Source organism: Ailuropoda melanoleuca, chromosome 3, assembly GCF_002007445.2.
Source record: "Ailuropoda melanoleuca isolate Jingjing chromosome 3, ASM200744v2, whole genome shotgun sequence".
NCBI classification, from domain to species: Eukaryota; Metazoa; Chordata; class Mammalia; order Carnivora; family Ursidae; genus Ailuropoda; species Ailuropoda melanoleuca.
Window position 1 is genome coordinate 48707226 of NC_048220.1, and position 16827 is coordinate 48724052.

Genomic DNA, 16827 nt, shown 5'->3' on the forward strand with positions numbered 1-16827 from the left:
CTCCGCACACACCTTCGCCTCCACACTCAGCTGGCTGATCGCTTTCTCTGGGCTGTTCTTGCCCCTTGGGGCCCCTCTTGGCCTCACGACATGTTTACATAATTTTAATGTTTGTGCGGGCTTTGCGTGGTGGGTTTGTTTTTTGCACTTCCACCCTTTGTACTTCTCCCACGCGAACACGCAACAGGGAACAGCTGCTGAGGAGCAGACCGGCTACCACAAAATTAAATTTCTTCCTTTAGAAATGATCGCCTATTTGTCTACCGATTGTAAAAACCGACTGGATGTTACAAGGGTTGCTTACAATTTGTCCGTTATCTTAATCACTAATCAGTTTGGTCCATCAACAGATGTAGAAATTTAAACTTGGCGGCTGTCCACAAATTGATTTTGACAGTTCTATTAAGAAGCTTAATAACAATCCTGCCTTGAAACAGTGATGACTTCAATGATGAGTTTATAAATAGTACTTTATTTTTCGACCTAAAGAAAATATTTAAAAAAAAAGTCATATCGTCTAATAGCTATTTGGAAATGTCGGGTTGTAAGATGGCCATCCTGACCTCATTTTTAGGATAACGAAAGTTCCTTTTGGATTTTAAGTTTCCCCGTTACAACAGAGCTTTCGTATTAGAATGGCAAATAAGGTATACTTAATGAAGCAGGGAAGCATTCCGTTTTTTGGGAAACGATCTTGTTTTCTATTTTTACCTGCCCTGCACACCATTCTTAGAGAATGGCTCCACCAAGTTGAAAATTTGTAGCCGCAAAAGGGGAATATTAGTTTGAAGGTGCAGATTTCTTTTTTACTCCTCCGCATATGTAGCCATAATGCATAACAGTTTAGCAATCCGATTTTTACTTCACCTTAATTTAATGTTAGCCTAATGAACCATTTTCTTTTTACTGAAAGAAATCTTGATCAGCCTTGATGTAGTTACATTTTTGCCCTAGGTATTCAGGGAATTACTAAATTCCTCCTGCTGAAATATCTATAAAAATCTTTTAAAGTGATCAAGCTTATTACCATTATATATTATAAACAGGATAAGATTTTGGTAAAAATATGTATCATTCTGGTTGTAAATATTTCCATTATCAACACTTGATATTGTATTCATTGTTTTTATGACTTGTTTTTCTTTTTTATATAATGTTAAAGCCTTCATATGAACTCACTTTTTCTAAATACTGTAAATGAACTGCATTGAAATGTAAATGTACTATCTTTAGAAGAATTGCTCACTTTTATCCATGTTGGATTCTGCAAATACTGTTTTTAAGAAAAGAAATTTCGTTAATAAAGGAAAGCAAAAGAAGTGACATATGTCATGAAATAGATTTATCAAGTGTAAACTGCAGAGAGGAGCACAGCAATTAAGTGGGAGTTGTTTTTATTGCCCAGGGTGAGTTGTGAATATTTCTTCCTGGGATTGATTCTTGAGTATATATTGGTGCCAAAAAGGTCTTGTTCCAAAAAACCAATTTGGTTTACCAGCAAAAGGGTGCGAAAGCTGAAAGAATCAAAGTGATTGATTAACTGGTAATTGTTTTCAAAAACAGTAGAGAATAATGCCGTCTTCAAAAATAGGAATCAGAGACAAAAAAATTCCCCAAATGTTGAGAGTCTTTCTTAGTTGGTCCCATTCAACCAGTGCCATGGTAGATAACCAGTGAGAGTTGACAGGTGAGGGCTGTCTCCTGGGTCACAGGGTGGGTGAACTTTATGATGGAAGACAGATGTCTGTAAGGGTGGTAACTAGATTTGTAGTTATATGGATGGGTGTTAGCGTAGGAGAGAGTTCCTTAGAAGCCATGTTTGGTTACCTCTGGATCTCCTTACTAGAATTCTTTGAAGTACTGAAAGGAGGTGTAATAACTTAGAATGGTTAAAATGAGTCTTAGTTGTTAAATGAGATAATGGAACAGGAAATAGGGGTGCAGATTTGTCTTGGAATTCTCTGGAGTAGATAGAGGAATGGTGCCTATGTCTTGTTCCAAAATGGCACCTAATGGCAGAGCAATTATTTAATTTCAGAACTGAAAGAATGCCTAAAGCTAAAAGAAAGCTGATAACTGAAAGACCACAAGATTTGAGTTGACATGTGCCTTTTTAATGGTTAAAATTTAAAAGCAAAGCAGGTCTTTGAATGTCGCAGTTAGTTAGGCACAGGAACTCTAGAACCACACTTCTTGGATTCAAATTGTGTTACCTTCTGAAATTATGTGTGAATTTGGGCAAGTTACTTAATCTCACTGTGCCTCAGATTTTCTCATCTCATAATTCTGTGAGGATTAAATGAGTTAATACAGTATGCTCTTAGAACTGGGCCTGATATAGTAAACACTCCGTAAATAATAACTGCTGTTGTCATCATCATGATCATTAGTATTTTAGAAACAACTCATAAAATTATAATCACTAATATCTAGACTATGAGATAACTACTGTAAACCCACTGATACATTTCCTTCCAATATTTTTTCTCAGTTTATTTGATTTTTACATAGTTCATACTTTATTATGTAACTTTACATTTTCCTTTTTTCACTTAGCATCATAAGCAGTTTCTCATGCTATTAATTATTTTGTGAGCATCTTTAAAAATGAATACAAAATGTGACTTTCTCATAATTAAACATTTTCCTATTGGACAGTTGGCAAGTTTCTGATTTATTTATTTATTTATTTATTTTTGCAGTTCTAAGAAACACTATAGTGAACATCCTTGTACATGAAACAACTTCTGTGTTTTAGATTCTTTCATTAAGCTAGATTCTCCAAAGTGAAAATATTGGGTTGGAGTATATCAACATCCAAAGCTCATGGTCCATATTCCCATATTGCTTTTAATTAAGGGAATTTATTAATGGGCTTAAATTGAGGAGCACAGCATTTATTGTCCTTGTTATTGCTTCATATGCTTCAAAAAACAAACAAGAGGGAGTGCATTAACATTTTTCCATGTAATATACAAGGCATTGTTTGTAGGCATTAATCATACATTCTTACTTTTACATACATTCTTCCCCTTATTATAGCCCTGTGTTATGCATGGGAGTTACTATAGATAGTCAGGTACTTTGCGCATGGACTCAGGAGTGTTCAAGGTGAATCTGAATCTAGATCTGCCTGATTGCAAAGCTTATGTCCTTTATTTGTAAAATTTCATGTAGTATACATATTAGGAATCTTATAATGAATATGTATACATCGAATGAATGCACAACCTTATAATGAATCTGATAATTTAGTGGAGCTACTAACTGTAGATCATAGACCACATTATGAAAATAGTAAACTTGACCTGGAAGTAATGAATGGGTAAATTACAAAGTTAAACCAGATGGGGCTTAAGTATCTGCATATATTTTACAAAAGGAAAAAATATCCTTACCTGAATGAGATGTAATTGGTAATGAATATATAAAGCTGGTTTCTAAAATGATTTGTGGTGAAACACTCTTAGTAACGACCTCAACACAAATTGGATAGGAAAAAAACAAATCAAATTTGGGACATCTATATAAGAAGTGACAGTGGCCTATAAGTAACCAAATTGAAAAATACATTTAGTAAAACCCCTGCCAAAGTTAACTAAGTTCTTAATAGAGAAATAACCCAAAAAAATAATAGAGATATTCCAGTTAAGGAGAATAAGACTACCCACAAGCTGTGGGAAATTAATTATATATTGAAAACTAAAGGAAAAAATTAATTGGATTTTACAGTTGACTTTGAAGCACTCTGAAGACGTTAGTAAAATAATATTCGGCAGAGCCCCTTAATCCTCAGGTGCAGAAGGGGCTGCCATAGATAAAAAGGGTCATCTCAGAAAGACCAAGATTTCATTGCTTTTGTCTTTACTAAGGAAGGAATGAAAGCAGAGAGATACTTTATGAAATCGTGAACATTCTAAATAGATGCAAATGAATAGGAATACGTAGGTGGTACCCACTAAAACTACAAAGAAATAGTAAAAAAATTAATATGCTGCCATTAAAAATAATATTTTTGAAAAATATTTAATGAAGTAAAAATAGTTTTGGCTGGAGCATAGGAAAACACGAAAATTATGAGAAGGATGGCAAATTATGACAGATTTATTTTGTGTGCCATTTATTCATTTGCTACACATTTAGTAGTGCTGGGATTGTCCCTTTTCATTAAGAGATTTACATACTACTGGAGAGAGAGAAGTAAATGAAAAAGTACAACAAAGTGTAGTTACAGCTCTTATGATATAAATCTGTGGAGGCATCTGGCGGGCCTAGTGATAGGTTCCAAGCAGAGAGTAGGAGAAGTGCCTCTGGCATTTCAGGGGAATAGGAGCAGCACTTCAGAGACTACTTCAGCCAAGATAAAGACCTACTGTGTTCTTTTTTTTTTTTTTTAAAGATTTTATTTATTTATTTGACAGAATTAGAGACAGCCAGCGAGAGAGGGAACACAAGCAGGGGGAGTGGGAGAGGAAGAAGCAGGCTTCCAACGGAGGAGCCTGATGTGGGGCTCGATCCCCTAACGCCGGGATCACGCCCTGAGCCCAATGCAGATGCTTAACCGCTGTGCCACCCAGGCGCCCCAAGACCTACTGTGTTCTTGAAATCTCCCAGAAGTTCAGGGGCCCTAAAAGGTATAGAGCAGGAGTCCACAAACTTTTTCTGGAGAGGACTAAATACTAAATATTTTCTGCTTTCTGAGCCATACCATCTCAAATGTAGTACAAAAACAGGGACAGTATGGAAACTAAACGGCTTGACCAATTTGACTGGTGGGCCTTAATTATCTCTAGTATATAGTAGAGGGATTTGAGGAAGAGAGAACCTACTGGGCCTAGCATGAGCCATTGAAAGATTTGAAACAAGAAATTTTCAACATTGATTTGTGTGAATCATTAAGAGTGGAATAAAATAGAAGAACAGTTTCCTTCTAAGCATTATAAATCATTAGGAAAAGACAACTCAATTTCTTAAATGGCCAAATTCACAGAAGAGGAAATAGAGCCGGCCAACATGAAATAACACTCTGCCCCACCAGTAGGGAAGTGCAAAGTAAAACGGTGAAATTTTGTTTCCCATCATACTGGCAGAAGTGAAAAAGTTTTGCTAGTATGTATTGGCAAGGTTGTACCGATACTCATACATTAAGTAAATCAGAAAAGCCATTTTAATTTTAAAGCAAAAACATTTTGACCCAGCAATTTCCATTTCTTGGAGAAGCATGTAGGTATATCAGGAGTCATTTGTGTTCAAGGATGTCTATCAGTAGCCAGAGAACCTCCAGACTTCCGGGTCACCTTTCATTGCCTACACTCCGGTTCATAAAATGGTCTGTATTTGTCTTTTAAAAACAAACAAACAAACAAACAAACAAACAAACAAAAAACGGGCGCCCAGGTGGCTCAGTCTGTTGTGTCTGACTCTTGATTTTGACTCAGGTTATGATCTCAGGGTCCTGGGATCAAGCCCCTTGTCAGGCTCTGCTCTCAGCAGTGGGTCCACTTGCTTGAGGATTCTTTCTCTCCACCCCCCTTCTCTCTCCCAAATAAATAAATCTTAAAACAACCAACCAACCAATCAAAACCCTTCTAACTCTTCATACCCTTCTACTGTGCCCACTGGAATATACAGTCCATCATCTGCAAAGTCCGACCTTAACCTATTCTTAGACACTCCTTTCACTTTCTTGTTCTAATGGAAACCTGACTTTTGAACACTGTGCAGCTGTGGCTCCCCCCCCCCCATAGCTCTCCTTATCACTATTCCTAGAGGTGAGAAAGGTGTCTGCTATGTATCTCCTGGCTGCTTTCGGACTGTTCTCCATCCCTTCTCCCTAAAAATCCTCAGATTTTGTAATCCATTACCCCTTATGATTGTTACCAACTTTTGATAGCATAATTGATAACAGTGACTTTCAGGTCATTCCTCTTCGTTCTTCAGTTATTTTAGCTCCAGCCTCATTGCCCCTCTCTTCAGTACTACCTCAGTCTTTATAATGAAATTGAAAAGAATATGCATAACTAATCTTTCCAGTACCCTGGCCTTTCATTCCTAGACCTTTCCTCCACTGCTTGTCTACCCTATCTCAGTCACTCACTCCCATAGTGAATCCCCCTTGCCTTGTCAGTAACTGCAGTCCTTCTGTAATTGCAATTTTATGTGTTCTACTGTGATCCCACTTTCTATTTTTGCAGTTCACTCCTAGTTTGTATCTCAGCCCCCACCATCTTTGACTCCAGTGGAATCTCCGCTGTATTGATCTTATTATTGTTTCCCTGCCACTCATCTTGATATTTTCACTCCCTTTCTTCACTCAGCTGAAATTTCATGGTTAATCATTTTAATCACTCCTTTGGATCCATTTCCTTGCTCTTTGCTTGTTTGGTAGAAACAGCCCCAGTTAAAACCAGTTCTCTGCTTTGTACCTGCTTTTATGTAACTTAGAAAACACACAACTGTACCTGACCACATTCCTCAAGGGGGCCCTTGATGCTGCCTGTTGTTTTACTGTATTTTTTGAATCTGTTCACTCTCCCATTCCTGCATGACTATTTCATATCTTCTCTTCTTTATTCCTCTAATATCTCTTTTCCCATCCTCACTTTTAGCTCATGACCTTGCTTTCTACTTTGCTGAGAAAATAGAAGCAATCAGAGAACTTCCACAGACTCCCAGCATCCTGTGTATCTCCCAGCATCTGCGCCAATACATGCTATCTTCCTGCTTGTTGCTTAGGTTAACTCTTCATGTTTTTGTGTCTGCTTTTGTACTAGATCCCATCCAATCTCATGTGCTCAAGAAACTGATTCAGCTTCTCTCCTTCCACATCATTTTTTTCTTGATTGAATTATTTCTGCCAGCAAACGTAGACATGCTGTTACTTCTTCCATTATTTAAAAAGCAAAAAACCAAAAAAACAACTTGATTCACTTTCACCACCTGTTTCCCCATTTTTCACATTTCCTTTTGCAGCATTATTCCTCAAAAGACTTGTCTACACTTGGTATGCCAAATTTTTCCCTCCCATGTACTCTCCTAAACCCACTGTAGTCAGGCTTTTGTCTGCAGCTTTCCCACTGAAGCAGCTCATGTTCTCCAGTAACTTCCATGTTACCAAATGCCATATGCCATTGATTCTGTTCATCTTACTTGGCCTATCAGCAACATTTGAGAGAGCTGTTTGTTCCCTTATCCTCGAAACACTTTCTTTTTTGCTTTCTAGTATACCACACGGCCCTGCTTATCTTCTACCTCTGTTCTGGCCTGCTGTAATTCTCCTTTCCTTTTCTCACAGACTTCTTATGTTGGAGAACCCCAGGGCTCAGTCCTTGCTTTTTGTTTTCTGTTCTTTGTTTTTACTATTAGTACTTACTTCATTGGTAATTTTATTCAGTCTCATGGCTTGAAATACAATCTAAATGCTGGCAACACCGAAACTTAGATCTTTAGCTCTTCTCCCTAATTCCAGTCTCATATGTTCAACTGCCTATTCAGTCTGTCTACCTGAATGTCTAATAATATACATCAAACTCAGCATGTCCAAAACTAACCTCGTAAACTTCCCCCCCAGTGCCACCTCTACACATAGACTTCTGCCATTTCCATCAGTGGCAACTCCTATCCTTCTAGTGGCTCAGGCTAAAACCTTAGCGTTATCCTTGGCTTTGCTTTTTCTTTGACTCTTTAAATCCATTCTTTCAGGACGACCTATTTTTTCTACACATCAAAATACATCCAGAATTTTACTGTGCCTCACCTTCTCCACTACTACCACTTTGATCCAAGCTACTGCTGTCGTAAATACCGTTTAAATAGGTTACTGTCTGGTCTCTCCATTCTATCCTAGTCTATCCCAACAGCCTATTCTCCATATAGTGGTAAGAACTATTCTTTTACAAATTAAGACAGACCCTATCACTTCTTTACTCAGAGTACTGCATTGGCTCTCCTTTTGATTCAGAGAAGATCTAGTAGTTAGGGTGGCCCACAAATCTGCCCAACCCATTCCCTTTTCTCCTTACCTCCTTGACCTTATTTCCTGCTACCACTTCCCTCCTTGCTCACTAGCTACCTTGCTATGTCAAAAACATATCAGTCATGTTCCTACTTTAGGACCTTTGCTTTAGCTAGTTCAGCTGTCTGGAATCTCCTTTCCCCAAATATCTGCTTGGCTCACTGGCCTTACCTCTGGTCTTTGCTCAGATCTTACCTCCTCTAAACACCCTTTTTAATACTGCAAACTACCCTCTCCCATCCTGGGTTCTTTTTTTTTATTTTTTGCATGGTACATACCACCTTCTACAATGGTATATCAGGGGTCAGCAAGCTAGAGCCCCACTACCCTCTGCCTGTTTTTGTACAGCCTGTGAGCTAAGAGCAGTTTTTATAATATCAAGGGTTGTAAAACAAAAACAGAGAATATACAACAGACATGTGGTCTGCAAAACCTAGAATATTTGCTATCTGGCCCTTGGTAGATAGAGTTTGCATTATATATTCTTTTTATTGTCTTTCTCCTTCCACACAAATGTAAGCTCCAAGAGGGCAGAGATCTTTGTCCTATTATTGCTTTATCTGCAACAACTAGAACAGTGCATAGAGTATAGTAGGCATTAATCAGAAGGATGATTTTAACTTTCTAGATCTGGATTATAATTCTTTGTAGTGGTGGGTCGGAGTTTAATATGTCACCCTGATGAGCTTTAGGAGAGAAAGAAAAGCAAGAAAAGTGAAGATATTTAAACTTTGTATGTAAAGCTTGCCAGACCTTGGCATAAATTACATATTTTTCAGGGTTTTTGTTGTTGATTGTTTAGAAAGGCAAAATAAAATATGTGGGTTAATTCTTCTGTGATAGAGAGTTCAGTTGGCAGTATATGGGCATGATCTAAAGAGCCCTGATCTGTGTTTCAAAAAGATATATTAAGCTCATAAAATGCTGCTTGTCACACCTTTATTAGAAAATATTATGAGACTTAATTTAGGAAAAGTACATTAAATAGTGGATCATTGAAACCACAGGTGTTCCAGAACAGGAATTAGAATGCTCCATTGGATTTTTTTTTAAGATTTTATTTATTTATTTATTTGAGAGAGGGGGAGAGAGAGGGAGCATGCACGAGCAGTGGAGAGGAGCAGAGGAAGACAGAGAAGGAGGGGAAAAGATTCTCAAGGAGACTCCATGCTGAGTGCAGAGCCCGACTGTCGCAGGGCTCGATTTCATGACCCTGAATCATCATGACCTGAGATGAAACCCAGAATCCAAAGCCTAATTCAATAGACTGAGCCCCCAGGTACCCCACTCCATTGGATTTTTAGTTGAATAATGCTTTACATAGTCTCTGTTACAGTTTTAAAGGGATAATGGATAAAGAGTTCTGTTCGATAGAAACCCAAGTTATGATAAAACATTTTCTGACATTTTCAGCTAAAGATTGTTCTTGCTATTGAATGTGACTTCTGTAAGAAGTGACCTAAGCCTGATACAGGAGCCCAGGTATTTGCAGAAAGAATCAAATGACATGTAACGTAGTAGTCCCATAACTACATTTGAATGGTTGAGTTGAATACAGGTTTCGCTGAAGGCTTGGAGAATTTCAGTAGCAAGTGTAAAGAAGAAAGTCTGGCTTTTATGTGTGGAATATGAGCAGACTGATTGTTTATAATCAACAGAATGTTTCACTTCTGGAAGCTGAGAGGACCATGGTCTTTAGTTGCTTTATAGCCGGGGAAATGAACCAAATGAATATACATGATTTGTGCAGGATTGCCAGCCAGCTATTCTTCCGGGTAGAGAAGAACTGAGACAAGCACCCTAGATCTCTGACCTGCCTTTTTTCCTGATGTTATTTTGGCTCTTTATGGCACAGAAGACTTAAAGGTCCAGACGAGTTGGTCCTAAAGCACCATGAAGTTACATCGGGTTTGTTAGCTTCAGAAAGGCTGTGGCTGTGATTCAAGTGTCTGTGTCACCCATCCTTCTTCTCCTGGCCTCACACTTCCTCCTTCCCTAAGTCAAGGATGAAACACTGGAAAAACTGTAAGGTAGGAGGTTTTCCTGGAGTCTTGTTTTAGTGCAAATAGTAAGCTCAGATTCATGAGCGTGGCATAATAGTTTAAGATTTTAATGTAGGAATTTGATGGGGAATCTTAAAAGCCAGTAGAGAAATAAAAGGTTGAAGCATAAAAAGGAAAAGGCTCTAATAAAAATCTTGGCTCTACTTTCCCCTTACATCTTAGAGGGCTGGAGGCTATTGTTTCAGTGTTGGTACTCTGTGATCGGGTACACAGCAGGCAAGTTTTGTTTGTAAAACAGAATTGATGCATTCATACCTCCATGAGATTCTAGTAGTTTCAGTTGCTCAGTAGTCAAAACAAAATTGTGATTTCAAGTAAAATTATCATTTTCTGAATCTTGGAAATACAAACTCTGGGACATCTCAAGTGTTTTGAGTCAGGTTCCTCAAATGCCTCGCAACACATTGAATTGTTGAACTTAATAACCTAAAGAAATCTTTGGAATTTGTGTTTATAGTTTCCAGCTATAAAATCCTGCATATATCAGTGCTTATTGATTTAATTTCTGGAGTTCCTTCCTTCTAAAATATGCATACTACTGTAAGAAGGCAGAATGAAGAGTTGACTGGAGATTATATATTTTATGAACTATGAATAATGTGGATTAGTTGCTGTATGAAATTTTTTTTAATGGAAATATTTCATGTGACTTAAAGATTTGCTTTCTTTGCACCCAACCTTACTCCCAGGAAATCATGTAGGAAGTGTTGGGTTTTTATAAATAATAAATGAATTTATTTTTTTCCCCTAAGAATCTAGTTTATTGTAATGGAAATAATGTGCGCTTTTGAAGCATTTCATTAGACTCCTTTGTCTACCAGTTACAGGTGTATGCTCATGGATGGTATCTGTCTCATAGACCATATAGGTACACAGAACTTTACCATTGGTTTCAAGTGAAGATGATTTATAAACATGTATCTGTTTTCCATCCCTTCTTAGTTATTACATTAACTTTCTTAGGCAGAAAAATATATCAAGAAGAATCTATTGATGATTCCAACAATTTTTAAATCTTGAACAGTTTTTATTTCCTATTTTCTGAAGGTTTTAATTTTAAATGATTTATGAATTATTTTCTTAAAATAAGGAGTAAAATAGCATATGACATAAATGATTGAATAGTAAAATGAAGAGAACCAGATTCTAACCTTTATCAGTTTAGTATATGCTACATGACAAATTTAAATTATTTGTAGTGTGTACTCATTTATTTCTGCAATTGAAATTTTCTTATCATATATTAGTAAATTTTGTTTGTAATATTCATACTTGTGATTACTGAGAGAATCTTTAGAACTTATTGCCACAAAGGTCTTAAGAACCATTGTAGAAGAATTATAGACCCTCTTTTCTATGCTAAAATTTATTGTAATTTGCTTTTGGCTTTTACATTTTCATGAGATTTTTTTTCTTCTTGTTCTGCATAGGGTTTAATCAGGCTATTTATTGACTTTTTTTCTTAAGTGGTACTTCTGAAATTATGTATCAATGTTTTGAAAAATTATGAACTTGATGAGAGGTGATTGAAAAAAAATTTTTTAAGTAGTCTCGAGGCCCAGCATGGGGCTTGAACCTGAAGTCCCCAAGATCAAGTGTCACATGCTCTACCAACTAAGCCAGCTAGGCACCCTGAAATTTTTTCTATATTAAACAAAATATTGGTATTCTTGTTTTAAGTTTTGTAGTAGTCTTACTTTTCTGTATATCTTTACTTAGTATTTCATTTAAACATTTAATAAGTCCTAATATTAATTTATCATATCATTAAAATTTTTCCATGCATATATTTAAACTGTAATCTAAAAAACTAATCAGAAATGTAGAAACTATAGTAGTTCGCATTATCTAAGTAAAAGTAAAACTTCCATTCTTTTTCTGAGACCAGGTCTCTGGGATTATAAAACAGCTTCTTCAGTATAATTCTTTTGCTTTGCAGAAATTGTTTTTTTCCATTGCTATAAAGATTTTTTGTTCCCACTATCTTCTTTTATATCATTGTGTCTACTCATTTTAATGGCATAATCTGGAAGAAGTTCTGCAAGTACTTCAATTTTCTAATTTTAGAAAATTTAACCCTTTAAGTGCCATAACCATTTTCACATAAAACTTTCTAAACTGTATTTCACACCTTCTTGACTTTTTAACAAGTAAAAAAGGTGTGATTTAAGCTTTTTGATGATTCTGTCATTATTATGAACATTCTCTAGGGTCTTTTGCCCTGTCCTGTTTATGACTTCAAACAATTACACTTCTGGAGATTTTTATTATTTATTTTCACTTTCAAGGTAATATAACTGCAGTATTGAAAATTTTTTAAAAAGATAAAAGGCCCATAATCTTAACACTAAGCCACTGCTAGCTTTTCATTATTTTCTTCTAGTCTTTTTCATTTAACAATTCTGTCTTTATCTTACACGTTTTACTTATTTTTAGTTGCTCTCTGCGTACAACTTTTTATCACTTTTTAATTGTAAACATTTTCCATGTCATTACAGAAATTAACTGTCTTTTTGAATGACTGCTTAGTAATGCAGCAGTTGAATGTTTACCCATAAATTTATTGCTGTATTAGAAATAATCCTAGGATAAAATCTTTGAGAATAACACTTTTTTTTCTTTGTTTAGGATTCTTAGGATACAGTCTAAGAAGTGTAATCATGAGGACAAAGGGTATAAAAATGCGTATGGCTCTTGCTGCAGGTTGCTGAGTTGATTTCCAATAGGTTGTATGAGTTTACTCTACCTCCAGCAGTTTGTTGGAGTTGATTCATCATATCTTCAGCAGCATAGGGTATTATTGTTATAAAATTATCTTTGCTAATTAGTCTAAAAATACCAGTTCATTATTACATTTTTTGATTACTAATAAGATACAGTATTTTCCCAGGTTTGTTTGCTTTTGTATTTGTGAATTTTCTTTCATGTATTGTCTATTGGTTCTAAAATAGTTTTTCAGATAATATATTACTATCTTGTTGCATCATCTAACTTTGTATTGCTCTGATATGCTAGGAGTTCCCTTTTGTATTTGTTCAAATAAGTCATGTGTTTATTCATATTTATAAATTGTGGTGCCTCCTGGAAATGTCTAAGAGATACTGTAGGTTCTTTGACATGTGGACTGTTCAAGTCTTAGGAAACCAGTATTACTTGAAAGCTAACATCATAGTGAGGGTAAATTGCCACTAGTCCTACATCTCTCACATGGTGAGGTGTAAAGTGTTCGTGAAACGAGTATTACGAGGAATTTTTTCCCTTGATAGTGGCAGGGACAGTGGTTGCCAGTGTTCAAAACCAGAACAGTATAATTTGGAAAAGGCAGGGGAAAGGTAAAAATAGATGAGTAAGGAATTCTGCCATCTGTAAAGAGGATGTACACCTGAACTGGCAACTGGCTTTATTCTTGGTTTTCTGTGTCTTCCTACTCGGTTTATTCTCCACCCATTTGGGTATATTCATTATACTCCATATCTCTCAGACACTTCCATGTCAGCTCTCCAATTTACTCTGGTTGTTCAAGCTAAGGAAATTGATTTCCACAGTAGTCATCAGCCTCATTGTACCAATCCTTACAGTTCCTGGAGAACTCCCTCAGAAGTTTAGTTCCTTCCACTTAAAGTAAATAGAATTTGGGAATAGCTTGTTATAATATAACAGTTAACGTATATAATCATGTGATTATATATGTAGTGGTTACTTAATATTTCTATCATAATTAAAGTCTTTTGGTTCTGAGGAAGAGAAATGCATTCATGTTGTCTTAAGAGAAAGCGAGAGGTTTATTTAAATCATTTGTGGAAGTAGAAAGCCATCAGGAAGCAAGGCAACTCCCAGGAGTAGTTACTCTCGGTCGGGTGGACCATGTAATCTTGTTCGATGGTTTCCTGCTTCTCTCTGTGCCATCCATTCTCCACTCGGCTTGCTTAGAATTTCCGCCCCTTTGTAATTTTGTCTTGCATGTGCAGTGTAATCATGGCCCCCTGCCTACCACATCGTAACATTTTAACGTCTTCTTTGAGGACTGGTAAGTGGTAAATGATCTTAGTACTTTCTATTCATATTTATGAAAAGGAAATCCAGTTGATTTAGCTCATCCTTTTGTGCCAGGATTCATCATATGGAGGGTCAGGTACCTGGTCTTGGTTTAATCAGTGGCATTTAGGAAATGCAGTCACAACCTTGCCATTAGACCCAATACTTAGTCATGGGCCGAGGGCTACCCAGTTCCCTTTAGAAAAAGCCTTTGGGTTTACTGGTAGATAACTAGTAGAAAATCTGTATACTATGAAGAAATGAAGGGGTTTAAGAACTTCATATTATAGAACTGAATCTTCTATGTTTTTAAAAGTTGAAGTCAGGTTCTTTCTCTTAATTCATTTGTAATGTTTCTGGGTCTTGATTCCCCTCCCCCCTTTTTTTAAATAAAAGGATTGGGGGTACCTGGGTGCCTCGGTCAGTTGAGTGTCCACCTTTGGCTCCGGTCATGGTCTCAGGGTCCTGGGATGGAGCCCCACATCAGGCTCTCTGCTTGGTGGGGGTCTGCTTCTCCCTATCATTCTCCCTCTGTTGTGCTCTCCCTCCCTCTCTCTCAAATAAATAAAATCTTTAAAAATAAAATAAAAGGATTGGATAGATGTTGTCTAATGTTTTCATTCTGAAGATAAGATGTTATGATTGTTATTCTCTGAATACAGTTAAAGTTGATGAATTCCAGTTTCATGGGCTGAAGGGAATGGATGGCGATAAGGACATGATGTTTAGTTGGCTAATAACTCAGTATCTCTATTTGGAAGAGGACAATAAGCTTTTTAAGCCAAGATTCAGTTTTTAGGGTATATTCTTATAAGCTGAACACTTTGTTAGTGTATATAATATATTAGCATTATTGTTTGTGTCTTCAGATTTCCTTACCATCTCACATTTCGTTCTAGGTTTTATATTCATTAATTTTTTTATGCCTCCATCATGGTTGAGTCTCTTTGTCACAGGAAGAGAAAAACAGACTTGAACACTCACAACATAGATGCTGTTGTTTTTTGTGCTAAGTGGTTAGTTGTACAGTACCATCTGTCATACGTTATTTGTTACTATTTTTTTCCATTTGTGGCTTACTTCTATGGAATTTGTTATGTGATATTCTTTTCCTATCTCTTTGCATACTGTGAAGACTATCCTCAGTCAACTACTTAATTTTTGCCCTTATAAAATTTTTATAGATTGATTACATTCGTATCTGATTTAATTATTCAACATTTGATTTCTGATACTTTGTTCTTATTCTTATTCCTTCAATATTTTGTTTTGATTATTTCTTTAGACTACCACCTCATTTAAATTACAAGTCATACAGCCTGTTTTGTTGCATATCCTTTAATCATATAAAAATAATTTCATCTTTGGGGTGCCTGGCTGGCTCAGTCAGTGGAACATGTGACTCTTGATCTCAGGGTTTTGAGTTTGAGCCCTGCACTGGGTGTAAAGATTACTTTTTTATTTTTTTTATTTGAGAAAGAACAGAAGCAGGGTGAGGGACAGAGGGAGAAGCAGACTCCCTGCGGAGCAGGGAGCCCAACATGGGGCCTGATCCTGGGGATTCCAGGATCGTGACCTAAGCCGAAGACAGACGCTTAACCGACTGGGCCACCCAGGCGCCCCTTAAAAATAAGATCTTAAAATAATAATAATTTCACCGTCATCTTAATGGTGTCTGATGGTACAAACTGCCATCGGTAAATCTGTTTTAATGGTAATTGTAGTGGAAGGTGAAATGCCAAAGGAATGAACATTAAGTACCTACTATTGCAGCATTTTGCATTCTCATTTAATCTTTTCTTCAGCCTGCTTCACAGAAAACTAAATTGTGGCTTAGAAAGTTAAGCTACTTTTCTCAAAAAGACAATTGGGAGGACTGAGGTTTGAACTCTTGTATATAGGACTCTGGAACCCATGCTTCCTTTACTCCATCTTCCAGCTTACCAATAATAAATAATATAGGACAATATTCAGCTTAGGAACTAAAATTGTAGGAATTGATTTCCTTTCATAAATTGTTTATCCTTTCTGCTTTCCACAGTTGAAATCTGAATGATATGTGCCTCTGTTAAGTGTGAGAAAGATTTCAATGAACAAAGGAAAGATTAGATCAAAGCTAATGATGATGACCCTACTAGCCACGTACCATTTATTACCTTTCTGTTTTATTGGCTAAGGTACTCTGACCCTTTTCCAATTCAGCCCTTGCCAGCGAGCATAGTGCTTTGTTCCTTTTTCTGTTTACACTTGAAAATGTGAAATAGTGAATCAACTCATTACACCATAACAATCAAGGATATAGACATGAATGAGAAATTCTTAGGGCCCTGTCACTTCAGAACTTTAGGAACAATCTAACCACAATGACACAGTATACTTGTAGTTACCAAAAGGATGTGTAATGGTTGTCCTAATGTGCTAATTTTTCTAAAAATTATCAGCTTAGATTTCTATCAACTGTACAGTGTCTCACTTTAAAAACACACAAAGTAGATTCTAAAAATACTGGCTCATACCTTGTATTGACTTACATTATAATTTCAGATGTGTTACACAGAAAAATGTTTGACTGTTTGCATCATAGCCCTTTTTTATCGACTCCTTAAATATAGTACGTGTAGCTATAATCAGTAATTTGCTTGGTGCTGATACATTTTAAATCATTTAATACCAGAATTTTACCAAGAGCTATCATAGTCTTGCTAGAGTACATAC

The 16827-nt window shown here is 36.4% G+C and overlaps 1 protein-coding gene across 2 annotated transcripts in view; it reads left to right on the forward strand.

Moving 5' to 3' along the window:
* TNPO1 (transportin 1) overlaps window positions 1-16827 on the forward strand; it is a 92099-nt gene that overhangs the window by 583 nt on the left and 74689 nt on the right. The window contains exon 1 of one of the 2 annotated variants that reach the window (XM_034656342.1): window positions 9873-10044. The exons of the other annotated variant lie outside the window; for it this stretch is intronic. Within the exon in view, the coding sequence (XP_034512233.1) occupies window positions 10021-10044 (24 nt within the window). The 5' untranslated portion in view covers window positions 9873-10020. Of the gene's footprint in view, window positions 1-9872; window positions 10045-16827 lie in introns of those variants that run through there. 2 annotated transcript variants of the gene reach the window in all.